The 16,066-nt window shown below is 71.9% G+C and overlaps 4 protein-coding genes across 4 annotated transcripts; 1 reads left to right on the forward strand and 3 right to left on the reverse strand.

The window, feature by feature from the left end:
• Positions 1 to 20: 20 nt before the first annotated feature.
• DUR1 (hypothetical protein) lies at positions 21 to 452 on the forward strand (the record flags this gene model as incomplete). The annotated part of the gene is made up of 1 exon (XM_009041920.1): positions 21 to 452. A coding segment is annotated over one exon (432 nt), but the record flags the coding sequence as incomplete, so codon positions are not given.
• Positions 453 to 3,265: 2,813 nt separating this feature from the next.
• On the reverse strand, positions 3,266 to 6,313 carry AURANDRAFT_282 (hypothetical protein; the record flags this gene model as incomplete). The annotated part of the gene is made up of 1 exon (XM_009041905.1): positions 3,266 to 6,313. A coding segment is annotated over one exon (3,048 nt), but the record flags the coding sequence as incomplete, so codon positions are not given.
• A 1,654-nt stretch (positions 6,314 to 7,967) lies between these two features.
• Positions 7,968 to 8,909, reverse strand: AURANDRAFT_66666 (hypothetical protein; the record flags this gene model as incomplete). The annotated part of the gene is made up of 1 exon (XM_009042015.1): positions 7,968 to 8,909. One exon carries the CDS (start codon positions 8,907 to 8,909, stop codon positions 7,968 to 7,970), a length of 942 nt encoding a protein of 313 aa, XP_009040263.1.
• Positions 8,910 to 11,663: 2,754 nt separating this feature from the next.
• On the reverse strand, positions 11,664 to 13,037 carry AURANDRAFT_3580 (hypothetical protein; the record flags this gene model as incomplete). Its single annotated transcript, XM_009041909.1, has 3 exons — positions 11,664 to 11,888; positions 12,107 to 12,778; positions 12,990 to 13,037. Coding segments are annotated over 3 exons (945 nt in total), but the record flags the coding sequence as incomplete, so codon positions are not given.
• Between the last annotated feature and the right edge of the window lie 3,029 nt (positions 13,038 to 16,066).

Below are 16,066 nucleotides of genomic sequence, written 5' to 3' on the forward strand. Positions count from 1 at the left end.
CGCTCGTCAGAGGGCCTCCGGCGTCGGTCATCGTCTCCCAGTGGACCTGGGCGGCGACGCTCCTCCAGTCGTCCAACGTCGCGTGGAACTTCGGCGTGTCCGGCCCGTTCTGGTACGCGTCCGGCGCGACGATCCAGGTGCTCCTCTTCGGCATCCTCGCGATCGAGATCAAGCGCAAGTGCCCCACGGCCCACACCATGGTCGAGATCGTCCGGTCCCGCTGGCCCGGCGCCCACTACACCTTCCTCTTCTTCGGCTTCTCCGCGAACCTCATCGTCACGTCGATGCTCATCCTCGGCGGCGCGGCGACGATCAACGCGCTCTGCGGCATGCACACCATCATCGCGTCCTTCCTCATCCCCATCTCCGTGATCCCCTACACCATGTACGGCGGCCTCAAGTCCACGTTCCTCGCGTCCTACATCCACACGTCGATCATCTTCGTCGTGCTCCTCATGATGATCTACACGATCTACGTGTCCAAGTTCTCCAGCGACCTCATCTGGGAGATGCTCAAGAAGACGACGTCCTACTCCGTGAGCGACTGCAAACACATCTTCTCCGAGGACTTCGACGGCTTCTCGTCGCCGAGCTTCAACCCGGACGCCGCCGATCCGCGCGTCCGAACCCCTCGTCGACGCGGCCTTGGCCTTCTTCGGCGGGGGCCAGATGATGCTCGGCGCGACGTTCGACTGCGTGTACGGCGAAACATACTTCGAGGTGGTCAAGGACCTCGACCAGAAGTACGTCCTCCTCGGCGGCTCCTCCGTGGACGGCCTGGTGAGCGCCGCGCTCGACGCGGACCGCGCGGCGGGCCTGAAGCGTCGGTGATGTGGCGCCTCTTCCTCACAATCGCGGTCTCCGAGGGAACGTCCGCTCGCGCGCGCGAGGCGTACGACTTCCCGGTGAAGCCCCTCTTCGACGACGAGCCCTGCCCGTCCGTCTACATCTACGACCACGCGGCCTTCTGGCCCGTGAACGCGTCGCTCGACGCCGTCGCGGCCCTGTCGGCGGACGACGTCTTCGGGCCGCGCTGCTCCGAGGCCATCCCCGAGGAGCGGCCGACGGGCCAGTACGAGATGGCGCACATCGTCGTCTGGCGCCTCACGCGGCCGCCGCGGCCCTCGCTCCACGCGTGCCGGCGGACGACGGATCCGGCGCTCGCGGACCTGTTCCTCGTGCCGACGTTCCCGGGCGGCAAGCACATTAGCGACTGGAAAAGCGCCTGCGCGGGCGAGACGGACGGGCTGGCGTCGTCGCTCACATACCTCGACGCGCGGACGGCGCACCGCCACGTCTTCCTCGTGTCCAGGGGCGCGCCCGAGGGCGCCGCGGAGGACGGCTGCGACCCCTGGTGGCGGAGGCCCGAGGGGCTCCTGCGGCGCGCGCTCCGCTTCGCCTACTCGGACGCCTACGACGCCGGCGGCCGCCCGGGCCTGCCGTTCTACGGGCCCTTCAGGCTCGACGACGACGAGGTCGCCGCGCGGCTCGCGCAGGACCCGCTCGACGACACCGCGGCGATCCCGCACCTGCACTCCGTGCCCTACCCGTCGTCGATCCACGCGTCGCGGTCCACGCGGACGCCGCCCTGGGCCGTCGGCGCGGGCGCCCACGGCGCGTCGCTCGCGTCCTTCGTCGGCGAAACGCGCGCCGCCAAACACCTCTACGCGCGGGTCCGGCCGAAGCTCATCGCGGACTGCGCGGCCGCGCCGAACGCCGCGTGTCGCGTCTACGGCCCGCACGCGGCGAACCGCCTCGGCGAGAGGGGCCCCTACGCGAAGGTGCGCGGCCGCCAGAAGTGGGGGCACTTCTGCGGCCTCGAGGAGACGTACGCGCGCGCGACCTTCTGCCTCGAGCCCGGCGGCGACTCGCCCTACCGCAAGGGCTTCTACGACGCGCTCGCGACGGGCTGCATCCCCGTCGTCTTCGGCGCCTTCAACGCGCGCGTCGCGCCCTGGTTCGTGCCGCGCGGCGTCGTCGTCGAGCTCAACGAGACGGCCTACCTCGCGGGCGACCTCGACGTCCTCGCCTTCCTCGCGGCCATGCCCGCGGACGAGGTCTCGCGGCGGCAAGAGTTGCTCGCGGCGGGCGCGGTGAAAGTGCAGTACGCGCTCGACGACGTCCCCGGCGACGCCGTCGAGACGCTCCTCCGCGGCGCGCGGCGCGCGGCGCTCGACCTCGAGCGGGCGCGCCCCACGCTCAAGACGTGGAACGGTTCGATTGCGCAGGCGCGCCCCGCCTCCTAATACTATCGGACGAGCCTGCAGCGCTCGATGTGGCTCATCCGCGGGAACTCGCGCATGAGCGCGTCGACGCCGCGGTTGTAGGCCTTGATCTGGCCCGTGCCCTCTTTGTAGCCCGTAAATATGGCATCGAAGACCTCCATCCCGGGGGGCGTGACCTCGGCGAAGACGCCGCCCTCGCCTGCCAAATGTGTCGGTCACGATTCTTCATCGTTTCCCCACCCGAAATCTCTCGAAAATCGCCACGGCCACAGGACGCCGCCCTCGCGGTCCAGGTGCTTGTTGTCCGCGAGGTTGACGAAGATCTGCGTCTTCGAGCTGCCCGCGAAGGCCGCGGTGCCGCGCCGGTTCCTCGCGTCCTCGCGGCGCTCGTCGCGGCCGACCTTGGGCCACGTCGTGCCGTTCCACGACGGGTGGAACCCGACCTGGGCGATGAAGTTCGGCACGACGCGGAAGAAGCGGAGGCCGTCGTAGAAGCCCGCGGCGACGCGCTCGCGGAACGCGGCGCACGCGAGCGGCGCCCAGTCCGCGCGGAGGACGAACGTCACGTCGCCGCGCGCGCCGCCGGGGTCGTCGGAGCCGATGCGGCAGCGCACCTCCTCGAACGCCGCGGGCGCCCGGGCGCTCGCGCGGAAGGCGCGCAGCGACTCCTCGTGCACGTGGGCGACGGCGACGGCCGCGGCGCAGGCGACGGGGAGCAGGCGCATGGCAGACGCGACGCACGCCGCCCTCGCGCAACGCGGTCCTTGCGCTGGCAGTGGCGACTGGAGTAGTGGGCACGGATCAAGGCTGAAATGGGCTGCCCATCGATGGCGGGCAAATTGATGGCAGCTTGTACTTCAGCTTGCAGTGCAATGCAAAGTTCGTGCGCGACCGACCGCACGGCAAGAGAAGAGCCGAAGCGCAATCATGGGTGTTTACATGGGAAGGTCCCCCCGGGCCGCCGCCGCGATCCGCGGTCGCCGGGGCCGGGGAGGGGTGGGGCGCGCGAGCGGGCTGCGCCGCGCCGCCTACTTGAGGGCCGCGCGGAGCTCGCCGAGGAGCGCCGCGGCCGTGTCCTTGGCGTCGCCGAGGAGCATGTCCGTGTTGTCCTTGAAGAAGGTCGGGTTCTGGACGCCCGCGTAGCCCGTCGAGCCCATGGACCGCTTGAAGGCGATGGTCTTCTTCGCGTCCCAGACTTTGAGCACGGGCATGCCCGCGATGGGCGAGTTCGGGTCGTCGAGCGCGCCGCTGTTGACCGTGTCGCTCGCGCCGATGACGACGGACACGTCCGTGGCCGCGAAGTCGTCGTTGATGTCCTCGAGCTCGTGGACGATGTCGTAGGACACGCCCGCCTCCGCGAGGAGGACGTTGAGCTGGCCGGGCATGCGCCCCGCGACGGGGTGGATGCCAAAGGCCACGGTCTTGCCCGCCTTCTCGAGCTCCTCGACGATCTCCGCGACGACGTACTGCGCCTTGGCGACGGCGAGGCCGTAGCCGGGGACGATGATGACCGACTCCGCGGCCGCGAGCGCGGCCGCGGCGCCCGCGGCGTCGACCTCCGAGTGGGCCCCGAGGTCGACCTGCTCGACGTCGCCCGTCGACGGCGCCGCGGCCTTGCCGCCGAGCACGACCTCGACGACGTCGCGATTCATCGCGTCGCACATGATTTTGGTCAGGATCGCGCCCGAGAAGCCGATGAGCGCGCCGACGGACGCCAGGGTCCCGTCCTTGAGGAGCACGCCCTCGGCGGCCAGCGCCCAGCCGCTGTAGGAGTTGAGCACCGTGATGACCACGGGCATGTCCGCGCCGCCGATGGACGACGTGAGCAGGTAGCCGAGCGCCGCCGACGTCAACCCCGCGCCCGTCAGCGCCGCCGCGCCCGCCGCCGACTGGCCCGACGCGACGGCGAAGGCGCCGAGGCCGAGCGACGCCGCGAGCAGACCGCCGTTGAGCGCGTCGTTCTTCGCGAGCGGCGACGACGACAGCGCGCCCGAGAGCTTGAGGTACGCGACGATGCTACCCGTAAAGGTCACGCCGCCGACGAGCGTCGCGGCCACCGCCGCCGCGCCCCCGCCCAGCCCGAGCTCGTCGGCGTGGGCGACGAACTCGCCCAGCGCCGTCGCGACGGCCGCGACGCCGACGAGCGAGTGGAACGCGGCGACGGTCTGCGGGAGCTCCGCGGGGCCGACGCCGCCCGCGACGACCCAGCCGCCCGCGCCGCCCGCGGCCATCAACGCGCCTAGACCCAGGATCGCGTCCGGGTCGCCGTGGGCCGCCTGGAGGGCCTTGGCGAAGGTCGCGACGATGGCCAGCGACACGCCGGCCATGCCCGCGACGGTGCCGTAGCGCGCGGTCTGCTGCGTCGCGAGGCCGCCGATGCCCGCGACGCACGCCGTCGCCGCCGCCGCGGACACGACGTCCGGCAGCACGGACGCCTCGTTCGTCGCCGCCGTCGCGAGCGTCGCCGCGGCCGCCAAACCTACCGGCGCCGCGAACAAGCCCAGCGGCGCCACGGGGTCGCCCTTGCGCTGGAAGAGCTGGAGCATCGCGTCCGTGACGCGGAAGCCGCCGACGATGTTGACCGTGGAGACGACGACGGCGAAGGCGCCGAGGAGCTCCGCGGGCGTCTGGGGCGCCAAGTGCGTCGGGTCGAGGAGCGCCGCGCCGCCTAACGCCGTCAGCCCGGAGATGGCGTTCGTCACGGCCATGAGGGGCGAGTGGAGCGCCGGCGCGACGCCCCAGACCGCCTGCTGGCCGGCGAACGACGCGAGGCAGAACGCCGCGAAGAGGCCCGCGTTGCCCGCGTCGCCGCCCGACGCCAAACCCACGGCGACGGTCGCGAGCGCCGCGACGGCCGCGACGGTGGCGTCTCCCTGCACTCGCGCGTCCAGCGCCTCCTGCGGGTCGACCTCGACGACCTCGGCGACGACGGGCGCGGGCGGCGGCGGCGGCGGCGCGTAGGGCGGCGCGGGCCACGCGAGCGCGCCGTCTTCGACGACGAGCATGCCGCGCACGGCGGGATCCTCGCGGTCGATGGCGAAGACGCCGTCGACTTTTGTGGTCGTCGGGCCGACGGAGAGGAGGAAGTTGGCCTGGTTCTTGCCGAACAAGTTCGACGCCGCGGTGGGGAGCCGCGACGGCAGGTCCGAGTACCCGAGGATCGTCACGCCGTTGGGCGTCGCGGCCGCCTCGCCGTCGATCGTGCCGACGACGTTGCCGCCGTTGACGGACGCCATGTCGACGATGACGGAGCCGCGCTTCATGCCCTTGACCATCGCTTCCGGAACCAGCACCGGCGCCTTGCAGCCGGGGATCAGCGCCGTCGTCACGAGGATATCAGCTTTGGCCACCTCGTCCCGGAGCATCTCCTGCTCCGCGGCCTTGTACTCGTCGGACATCTCCTTGGCGTAGCCGCCCGCGCCCGCGCCGTCCTCCTCGTAGGGCACTTTGAGGAATTTGCCGCCCATGGACTCGACCTGCTCCTGGACGACGGGCCGCACGTCGTAGCCGTAGACGACGGCGCCCATGTTCTTGGCCGTCTGGATGGCCGCGAGGCCCGCGACGCCCGCGCCGAGCACGAGCACGCGGGCCGGGGCGAGCTTCCCCGCCGCGGTCATCGAGCCGGCGATCGTCCGGCCGTAGGCGTGGCTCGCCTCGACGACGGCGCGGAAGCCCGCGAGGTTCGCCTGGGAGCTCAGCGCGTCGAAGGCCTGGCCCCGCGATAGGAGGCGCGGGATGCAGTCCATGGCGAAGACCGTGGCTTTCTGCGCCTCGAGCTGCGCGACCAAGTCGCCGTTCTGCGCGGGCTGCACCATGGACAGGAGCGTGCGGTCGCCGAGCTTCGCCGCCTCGTCGAGCGTCGGCGGGTTCACCTTGGTGACGATGTCCGCGGCCCAGGCGTCGTCGACGACGGCCGCGCCGGCCGCGGCGTAGTCGGCGTCGGCGAAGCCCGCGGCCGCGCCCGCGCCGGCCTCGACGACGACGGAGAAGCCGGCCTTGAGGAGCGCCGCGAGCGACTCGGGCGTCTGCGCGACGCGGTTCTCCGCCGGGTCGATTTCCTTGACGACGCCGATGGTCAGATCCTCGTAGGGCGTGCCCTTGATCTTTTCAGGCGTTTGGATCGCGTCGATCGTCGCGGCCGCGAGGCGGCCGTGGACGTGCCCGCGCGGCGGCGCGACGAGCGCATTGCCGGTGCTGAGCGCGAGAGCGATGAGCGCTTTGAGCAGCATGCTGCCTGTGGGTTTGAGCATGTGACGAGGACAGATGCTGTGGACGCTCTGCGCCGGACTCGGAATTCCAAATTTGTGTTGCACACAGCTTGCACCGATGGTGAACCAAGGCGAAGCATGGCCATGCAGCCCTGGACATGGCAGCCCACCACCCATGATACATATAAACCTGCCGGCAGTTTATATGTATGACACATAAATCTGCAGCCCACCACCCATGCTAGCAGCCCGCCGCATCTACGAGCGCCTCACGCGCGAGGTCGCCGTGGACCTCGCGCTCATGGCGGCGCTCTGCGTCGAGTACGCGCTCGCTCCAGCGCAGCGCAAACAGATCCGCGGCATCCTGGCAGCTGCCGCGGCCAACCTTGTCGCGCTCCTAAAACTACCGACACCCCCGCTCATCGGACCCTATGGCCTCGCGGGCTGGAACTGGCGGCATCGGGACTTCTGGGCGCCGCCGCGCGAGCGCCCCGCGGCCTGGCTGTCGGACGTCGCCGGCCCCGCGCCGCTGCGGAACGCGACGCTCCGCGTCGATGGCGGCCGCGCCTACCTGCTGGCCGGCGGCCACTTCGCGGCGCCGACGCGCGTGCTGCCGCCGACGGCGTTCACGCTGCCGCTCGACGCGAGGCCGCGGTCCCTCGCGGCGCTCCGAGACGTGCCGGACTCCGTCGTGCAGCGCATCGCGCGCGTGGACCTCGAGCCCTTCGGCTACGCGCCCGTGTCCGCCACCCAGCTCGCCTTCGCGCCGTCCCCCAAGCGCATCGAAACCCTGGCGGTGAAGTACGGCGTCGGCGCCGAGGACCTCCGCGTCTTCGACGGCCCGCGGGGCGAGACGCTCGTCCTCCACGTCGACTACGACGCCTCGCGGCGCCGCGTGCGGCACTACCTCAGCGTTGTGGAAGACGACGAACTGGCAAACACCGTCGTGCTGGAACCGCCCGAAACCGTCGCCCAGCCCTGCGAGAAGAATTGGTGCGCGTTCGTCCACGGGTCCGACGTCTACTTCTCGCACGCGCTCGAGCCCCACGCCGTCCTGCGCCTCGGGGACGGGGGCGCCTGCGAGCTCGCCCACGTCTCGGGGGCGCGAACCCCCCGCGCGCTCCGCGGCTCGTCGAACTTCCTCCGGTCGACGGCGGGTTACCTGGGCCTCGCGCACGAGCGGCGCGGGTCGTACCGGCACCGCTGGGTGCGCCTCGACGGCGAGCCGCCCTTCTCCGTGCTCGCGGTGTCGCCGCCCTTCCTCTTCTTCCCCGGCGGCGACGGCGCCGAGTTCGCGACGACGATCCAGGCCGCGCCCGGGAAGAAGCGGCCCGCGCTCCTCGTCTCCGTCGGCGTGCGGGACTCCCACACGCGCTTCCTCAGGTGCGCCGCGGCCGCGGTCTGCGCGGCCGTCGGCGCCGAATGTCGGGACTTCGCCTGGCTCGATAAGAGACCACCTTAGCCGCTTTTTCGCATAACAGACCACCGTAGCCGCTCCTTCGCCGGACTCGATAACAACAGTCGATCACAACAGTTAGCCGCCCCGCCGCTTCTTCCGCGGCGCGCAGGTCTCGACGACCGCGGGCATCGCGACGCGCGCGAGGTGCGGGTAGTCGAGCCGCAGCTTCGCGTAGGCGTCCTCGTGGCGCGGCGCCCCGGCGCCGTCGAGGCGCACGAGCGTCGACCGGAACTCGCGGAGCGTCACGGCCTTGAGCTTCTCCGCGCGGAAGTGGCGCCACATCTCCCGCTCCGGGTACAACGCGCGCTGCGGGTTCCGCGCGATCTCGCGCGTCAGCGTGTCCGCGTAGGCGCGGGCGTACCGCGCCATGGCGTCCGGCCCGGCGACGGCGAACTGGTCGAAGACGAGCTGGTCCTCGGCGAAGGGCACGAGCACGACGTCCTCGTCCAGGACCGCGAGCGCCGCCGTCAGGTTCACCGACGAGCAAAAGTACGCGTCGGGCCGCAGCCGCAGCACCACGTCGTACGCGGCGCCGGCGCGCAGCGCCTCGGCGAGGGCGATGGACCGGAACATGGACGCGACGTTGATGGCCTTGCCCCGGGCCGTGCCGTTGCCCGCGGGCAGTTTCGCGAGATTCGGCAGCTCCCGCAGGACCGCGCGCCGCGCGTCGGCCGCGAGCTCGGCCTCGACGCGCTTCACGTTCGGGTGCGCGCCGAACTTCAAGGCCTGAAAGGCCGCCGCGTCGCCGCCGTCGCCCTCGAGCACCGCGTGCACGAAGTAGTCGAAGCGGAAGTCCGGGTTCTCGGCGACGACGCGGTCGAAGAAGGAGCCGTTGCAGTGGAGGAACGTGCGCAGGCCGCCGCTCAGCACGACGGCGGCGGCGCGGCGCGGCGCCGCGCGCGGCGCCGGCCGGCGCCGGCGCCGGCCCTTGCGCTTCTCCTGCGCCGCGCTCAGCCAGACGGCGCCCGCGGCGCCGAGGAGGACGACGAGGGCCAGCGACTTGAGCCGGTGGCGCATCGGGCGCTGCTTGCGGAGCTCGGCCCCGTCCAGCAAGCCGGCATCCGCCCGCGGCGAGCCCCTGCGACGCTGCGTCGTGCCAGCAGCCGTAGGCGGGGCGGCCGTGACTGGGCTGAGGCTGCAACCAAAGGGCGCGATAAACCTCATTTTGAGGATGCTGCCCTTGGGGTTTCATCAGCGCTGCGCCCGGCTCTTCAGTTCCGATGGTCCGCGCCCTGGCGGTCCTGGGCCTGCTCGGCGCCGCCGGCGCCGCCGCGGCCCCGGCCTTCCCCGCGCGCCACGCGAGACAGCTCGACACGCAGTGCTTCTCGAAGGTCTTCGAGTTCGGCGAGGAGTGCTGGGACGTGACCTGCACCTTCTTCACGGAGGAGGCCGGCGGCGACACAACCTGCCGCGAGGACGGCGACACGCTCTGCTGCGCCGACGACAAGGACGACTGCTGCGTGCCCGACGCGACGGTCATCGGCGTCTTCTGCGCCGGCGGCGTCGTCTTCCTCCTCATCCTGGTCCTCGCGTGCTGCGCGTGCTGCGGCGCCTGCCCGCTCTACGGCCACCTCTGCTGCGCGCCGGACCGGGGCTGCTGCGTGCCCGGCGCGCCCGACGTCGAACGGGGCCTCAAGGTCCACGAGTCGGACCTGGGCATGCTCGTGATGGACGGCGCGATGTCAGGCGCGTCCGCGGTCAACGAGAAGGCCGTCCTCACGCCGCCGGCGTCGCCGGCGCCCGAGGTCCGCGGCGTCGACGCGCCCGGCGACCCGGAGCCCATCCCGGACCCGCCGGCGCCGCCCGGCGACGACGCGCCGCCGCCGCCGCCGGCCGACGTGTCGCCCGTCGCGGGCATGCTCTGCTGCAAGCAGAACGGCGACGGCCAACTCAACCTGTCCTGCTGAGAGTTCTGCTGAGCTTCTCCTTCTCTTCGTCCCGGCGCGCGCCCGGCCTGTCCATTACTGCCCTCTTAGAATCGGGGGCTCCTCCGCGGTCGCCTACGCGTCGGCGCTCGCGGCGATCGACTTGACCTCGAGGTGGAAGTTGCCCTCGGCGCCCTCGGCCCAGAGCTCCAGGGACGTGAGCGTCTTGAGGTAGGCCGCGGTCGGGCAGTACTTGTCGCCGTCCGCGCAGCAGTGGTGCTGCGCGCCCGTCGGATCCTTGGTGTCGCAGCGGCCCGTGAAGGGGCTCCAGTCCCAGGAGAAGGACGAGAAGGGCACGTAGATCTCCTCGAAGCCGTCGTCGCCGGCGAAGCCGGTCACGTTGAACGGCGCCTTGAACGTGCCCTGCGGCGTGTAGCGCGACGCCGACGGCACGTCCTTGGCGCCGAACGCGACCTTGAAGCCCGCGAACCACGGAGTTGTCGACCGCGCGACGAGCACGAGGCCGCCGGCCAGCGCCGCCGACGCGTCGGGCCACGAGTCGCCGAAGAGCTTCTGCTTCGTCTGAGCGCTGCAGAAGCCCGGCGCGCTCAGCGACGGCACGATCGCGCACGTGCCGTTGAAGACGCCGACGCCGCCCGCGATGCCGAAGGTCGCGACGGACTGGCCGCCCATGACGGGGTCGTTGAGCTCCTGCCACTCGTGCGCCGCCCGGCCGAAGTTCTCCAGCGTGATCTTTCCACCATCGCGCTCGGCGGCGGGGCTCGCGGCGGCGCCGACGGCCAGCAGGAGCAGCGCGGCGTTCCGCGCCATTGTTGGTTGCCGGTAATTACCGGGTAATTGCCGCAGAAGAAGGGTAATTACCCACCGGGTGAGTGAGTGATTTAGTGTCGAGAGGTACGCTGCGCGCACGACGACGAAGCCAGCCTGGACACGTCGATGCGGCCGAAGCAGCTCGTGATCGGCACGGCGTGCTGGCTAAAGCTGAAGACAAGCTGAAGTGGTAGTGAAGCAGCCAGCCCGGACGATGGCCACGATGGTGGAGGAGCCCCCGCGCGCCATGGAGCCGCCGACGCTGGAAGAACGGCTCCACGCCCTCGACGCCCTCCACCGCCACGAGCTGCGCGAGCTGGAGCCGACGGATAGCGAGCCCTACAAGTCCCACGCGCGAAAGCTCGTCGCCGCGTTGAAAGTGGAGATCGCGACGACGATCCCCGGCCCCGACGCCACGGTGCTCCTCGGCGCCTGCGCGAAGACCGTGCTCCTCGTCGCGGCGAACGCGCGGCGGTCCCTGGACCTCCGGCGCATCAAGCGCGCGAACCGCGCCTTCGCCGGCAAGGTCGGCCGGTGGCGCGCGTCGGCGCCGATCCTCGCGTTCCTCGACTTCGAGGTCCGGGACGCCGTCGTGGCGCTGCCGACGCCCGCGGCGCACGACGTCCTCGAGGCCAAGACGGCGGCGCTCCGCGACGCCTTCGCCTTCTTCAACGCGAACGCGCCCGCGCCGCCGCCCGCGCCGGCCCCGGCGCCCTTCACGTCGGCGCAAGCCGACTCGCTGCGGCGCGCCCTCCGGGACCACGCGTCGGCGACGGCCGACGAGCGCGCGAGGGAGGCGGAAGGAGCGGCGGCCGCGCGCGCCGCGCGCGACCTCCGCGCGGAGCAGGACGCGGACTACGAGGCGTCGCTCGCCGCGGACCGGGCCAAGGCCCTGTCCCTCCAGGAGGAGGAGGAGGAGGAGGAGGAGGAGGAGGAGGAGGACGCGGCCATCGCGGAGATGCATCGCGAGACGCCCGCGGAGCGCCGGCGGCGCCTCGCGGACGCGTTCCAGCGGCGCTTCGCGGCCGACGACGGCTAAGAGTTACCGCGCTCGCCTAATTTACAGGTAGAGGGAGCTCTGGGCGGCCTTGGTCCGCTTCTTGACCTCGCCGTACTGCGCGTTCCACTCGAGGACCTTGGCCATCTCCGGGCCCGAGTCCGCGACGGACGACGAGAGCTTCGCGATGGCCGCCTCGAAGTCGGCCGCGCGGGCCTCGCGGAGCTTCGGCGGGTCCAGCGCCGCGGCGCACTTGGCCTTGAGGTCGTCCGTCAAAGCGGTCGCTTCCAATTCGTCCGCGTGCTCGTGCGAGATGCGGACCTGGGCAGCACAAGGGTGATTCAACGTCGCTTAAACGCGAGTGTTCCGCGCGCGCGCGTCACGAGAAAAACATCCACGCGTCGAGACCGTTCCGAGAGATGATCGCTCGTCCAAAAGTCAGCCGAAACGAGTGAAAAATGGCCGAGATCGGAGCCTTTGAAGTTGGGAATCTCGCTCTCTTGTGCTGCCCTGATGCGGACGATGGCCTCGCGGCACACCTCCTTGCAGTCGCTGCCGCTGTAGCCCTCGAGCTTCGCGGCGACGCCGTCGAGGTCCACGGACGCATCCAGGCGGTTCCGCGCCAGCGTCACGTCGAGGATCGCGCGGCGCGACGCCTTGTCGGGGAGGTCGACCAAGACGCGCCGCGGCAGCCGCCGGAGCACGGCCTCGTCGAGGTCGTAGGGCCGGTTCGTCGAGCCGATCACCACGACGCGGTCCCGCGTCGTCTTGAGGCCGTCCCACTCCTGCATGAGCGTCGTCTTGACGGACGTCAACGTGCCGTGGCTCGTGTCGTCGCCGCCTTCCCGCGACGACAGCACCGCGTCGATCTCGTCGAAGAAGACGACGCAGGGCGCGAGCTTCCGCGCCAGGGAAAACACGGCCTTGGCGTTCTTCTCCGACTCGCCGAGCCACTTGTTCTCGATGGCCGACGCGTCCACCGCGAGGAACGACGCGCCGCCCTCCGTCGCGACGGCCTTGGCGAGCATCGTCTTGCCCGTGCCCGGCGGGCCGAAGAGCAGCACGCCCTTGCAGGCCTCGCGCGCGACGCCCTCCTCGTAGAGCGCCGGGTACTTCAAGGGGTAGGTGATGGCCTCGCGGAGCGCGGTCTTGGCCGCGTCCAATCCTCCGATCATGTCGTACGTCACCGCGACCTGCGTGGATTCCAAATCTTCAACCCGACTTCAATGCGCGCGTCATCGAACGGTTTGGACGAGACTCTTCGGCTGTGCTTCGAGAACTCGACGAGAGCGATCGATTCGTCCAAAAATCAGCCGAATCGACGTGGAAATGGCCGAGATAGAGAGTTCTGACGTTTGGTGGGGACCCCCCAAACCAGCGCTTGCAATCCACACCGACCGCGACGTCCGACGGCGCGACGACGTTGCCCAGCAGCGCCTTCTCGTGCTTGTCGAGCTCGCCCTCGGCGAGGCCGCCCGGCGCCTGGCCCCGGTCCCGCGCGGCCGCCAGCGCGTCGCCCAACGCGACGGCGACGGCCGCGGCGTCGATGGCCAGAGGCCCCGCGGTCCCGGCCCGCGGCGGCGCCGCGTCGCCGCGGCTCAGCTCGATCTTCAGCGCCGACAGCGCGACGCGGCGGCAGTCGTCGTCGCTCAGCGGCGCGGCGCAGAGCGCGTGGCCGATGGCGTCCAAATCCGTCGCCAGGCAGTTGGCCTCCAAGACGGCCGTGAGGCTCTCGCGGTTCCGCGACAGCGTGCCGCGGCGCTGCTCGTCGCGCGCCCACGTCTCCCAGTCGTGGCGCGCGAGGGCGTCCGCGGGCAGTGGGACGCGCACGTCGTCGACGGCCGCCGCGCACGCGGACACGGGGTCGCGCGGCGGCGGGTTCCGCTGCTTCGACGGCTCCTCGGCCTTCTTCTTCTTCGAGTGCAGGCCCATCCAGCGCATGAGCGACGCGGGCACGCGGAGCGGCGCGCCGCCGCCGCCCGGCGCGTCCTTGGCGCGGTCCAAAGTCGCCCGGAGCTTCGAGGGCGGCTCCTCCGGCGCCGCGTCGTCCGCGGGCGGCGCCTTGCCCACCGAGAGCGCGACGTGGACCATGACCGACGGGTCCCGCAGCATGGGGCCGCACTGGTCCGCGACGGCGCCCACGAGGCCCTCGTCGCCCAAAGCTTCCGCCAGCGCGGAGAGGTAGGCCTCGGACCGCGGGTCCCGTTCCTCGTCGGCCGCCTTCCGCGCCTCGGCCGCGACGCGCCGCGCGAGGTCCCGGAGCATGCTTTCGAAGGACCCGGACCGGTCGCTGTCGTCGGCGTCGCCGGCCTCGATGCGGGGGAGGGGCGGCGGCGGCGGGCCCGCGGGCCGCGGCGGCGCCTCCGTCGACGCCGCGGGCGCGCCGTCGCCGTCCGCGAAGACGAGGAACGCGCGCGAGTCGTCGTCGTCGAGCTCGTCGAGCACGGCGGCGCAGGCGCCCTTGTGGCGGAGCACGCTCCGCGAGCCGTCGGCGAAGAAGACCACGGCCCTCTGGCCGTCGGCCGCGACGGCCGCGAAGAGCCCCCGCAGGAGCTTCTCCCTCGAGAGGCCCTTGCGCTTCTCGCCGCTGCCCGTGCCGCAGCCGAGGTCCAGGGCGAGGCGCCGCACGCGCCGCAGCGTGCCCTCCGTGATCTTCACGGTCGTCGCGCCGACGGCCGCGCCGAGCGCGGAGACCAAGGCCTCGTGGACGGCCGCGGGCGCTCCGGCCATCTCGAGCGCGACGCCGCGGCTCGCGCGGGGCAGCAGGGCGACGTGGGCCGCGTAGGCGCCGCGGTCGAAGGCGAGCTTCGCCTGGCCGACGAGGGCCGCCCGCGTCGACGGGGCCAGGAGCCGGTGCGCGTTCCGCGTCGCGTTCTCGGCCCCTTCCCTGAACTCGGATAAAAACCGCTCCCGCGACTCGTGGCAGCCCGCGGCGATGCCCGAGCGCAGCAGCTCGCTCCGCCAGATGGCGAGGATGTGCTCGTTGTCGCCCGCGGGGTCCCCCTCGCTCGACGGGCCCGGGTCGGCGCCCGCCTCGACGACGTCCACGAGCTCCTCGAGGACGTCGAGGTCCGAGCCGCCGCGGACGCCCAGGCGCGATGCTTTCGGGTGCAGCGCGGTCGTCAGGAAGGGGAGGAGGAAGAAATACGCACACACCATCGATGAGACGCGCCGAAGGCCGCGCGTGCGCTCCATGACGCTGGAGCTAGTTTCCGCCACCGGTACCGGCGGCGGTCGACTGCTGTCCGAGGTTGATCAATCGGCGTACCAGCCGACGCGCGTAGACGACTTACCGGGGGGGGGGGGTCTGGTCCCCAAGGGCCTCGCAAGTCGTCCATATGCGCCCCGCCGGGAGCCCGCAAAGTCCGCGCGCCCGGCGGCCACAAGCCTGCCAGGCCTCCTGCCGCACCGGTCGGCCCGCGACTCCGACCTGCGACACGCACGCCTGCAGCGCGGCGCAACATCCGAGTCAACTAGTACTTTAGCACGCACACGTTACGCGCCCTCGCCCTTCAGCTTCTCCGCGAGGAACGCGAAGACGGCCGTCGTCGCGGCGGCCGTCGTCGCCGGGTGCGCCGTGTGGCCCGCGGAGACCTGGTCGATGCCGCAGCCGCCCGCGACGGGCGTTCCCAGGGGCGCCTCGGACGCGACGAAGTTCCGCGCGACGGCGCGAAGCGCGGCCGCGGCCGCCGCGTCGGCCTCGAAGGCGCGCGGCGCGTGGGCGAGCACGGGCTTCATCTTCGCCGCCAGCTTGGGCACGGACTCGCCGGGCGGCAGCTCCCGGAGGATGCTCCCGCAGAGCGCGCAGCCGTCCGTGAACGCCACGGCTTTGGTCCGCGCGCGCGCGCGCGGCACGGCCTTGAAGAGGTAGGCCACGGCCGCCGCGCCGTAGGAGTGCGCCACGATGACGACGTCCCGCGTGGACGCGGCGGGAATCGCTAGATCCCAGAGCGTGCAGAGGTGGGTGTGCGCGCACTCGCTTCCCGGAATCTCCCTCCCGCGGTCCTCGGACACGTTCGGGTCCGCGACGACGACGTTGCCGCCGAGGTCCCGGGCGGCGCGCGCCACGTAGTCGAACATGGCGCCCTCGCCCAGCGTCGCGTTGACGCAGAGGCTGCGGCCCCAGACGCCCGCGGAGCCTCCGGGGTTCGACCCGCAGACGAGGAAGACCAAGGGCGCGGCCGGGCCCGCGTCGCCGGGCGACGCCCAGATCGTCGCCTCGCCCATGGCCACGGGCGCGAGCCGGCAGTAGACCTCGAGGCGCGACTTGCAGTAGGCGGCGCACGCGACGGCGACGCGGTCGTAGTCCGCCTGCCCCTTCCACTCGAAGCCCTTGGTTTTGTCCGCGAGCTGGTTCAGCGTGTAGTAGCGCTCGTCGCCGGCGCGGGCGTCATCGCGGGCCCCGTAGGCGTAGCCGAGGGCGGCGAGCGCGCGCGCGGCGGGGTCTGCCTGCTCCTGGGCGGCCATCGGCGAGGAGCACG

This window comes from Aureococcus anophagefferens (assembly GCF_000186865.1).
Source record: "Aureococcus anophagefferens unplaced genomic scaffold AURANscaffold_25, whole genome shotgun sequence".
NCBI classification, from domain to species: domain Eukaryota; class Pelagophyceae; order Pelagomonadales; family Pelagomonadaceae; genus Aureococcus; species Aureococcus anophagefferens.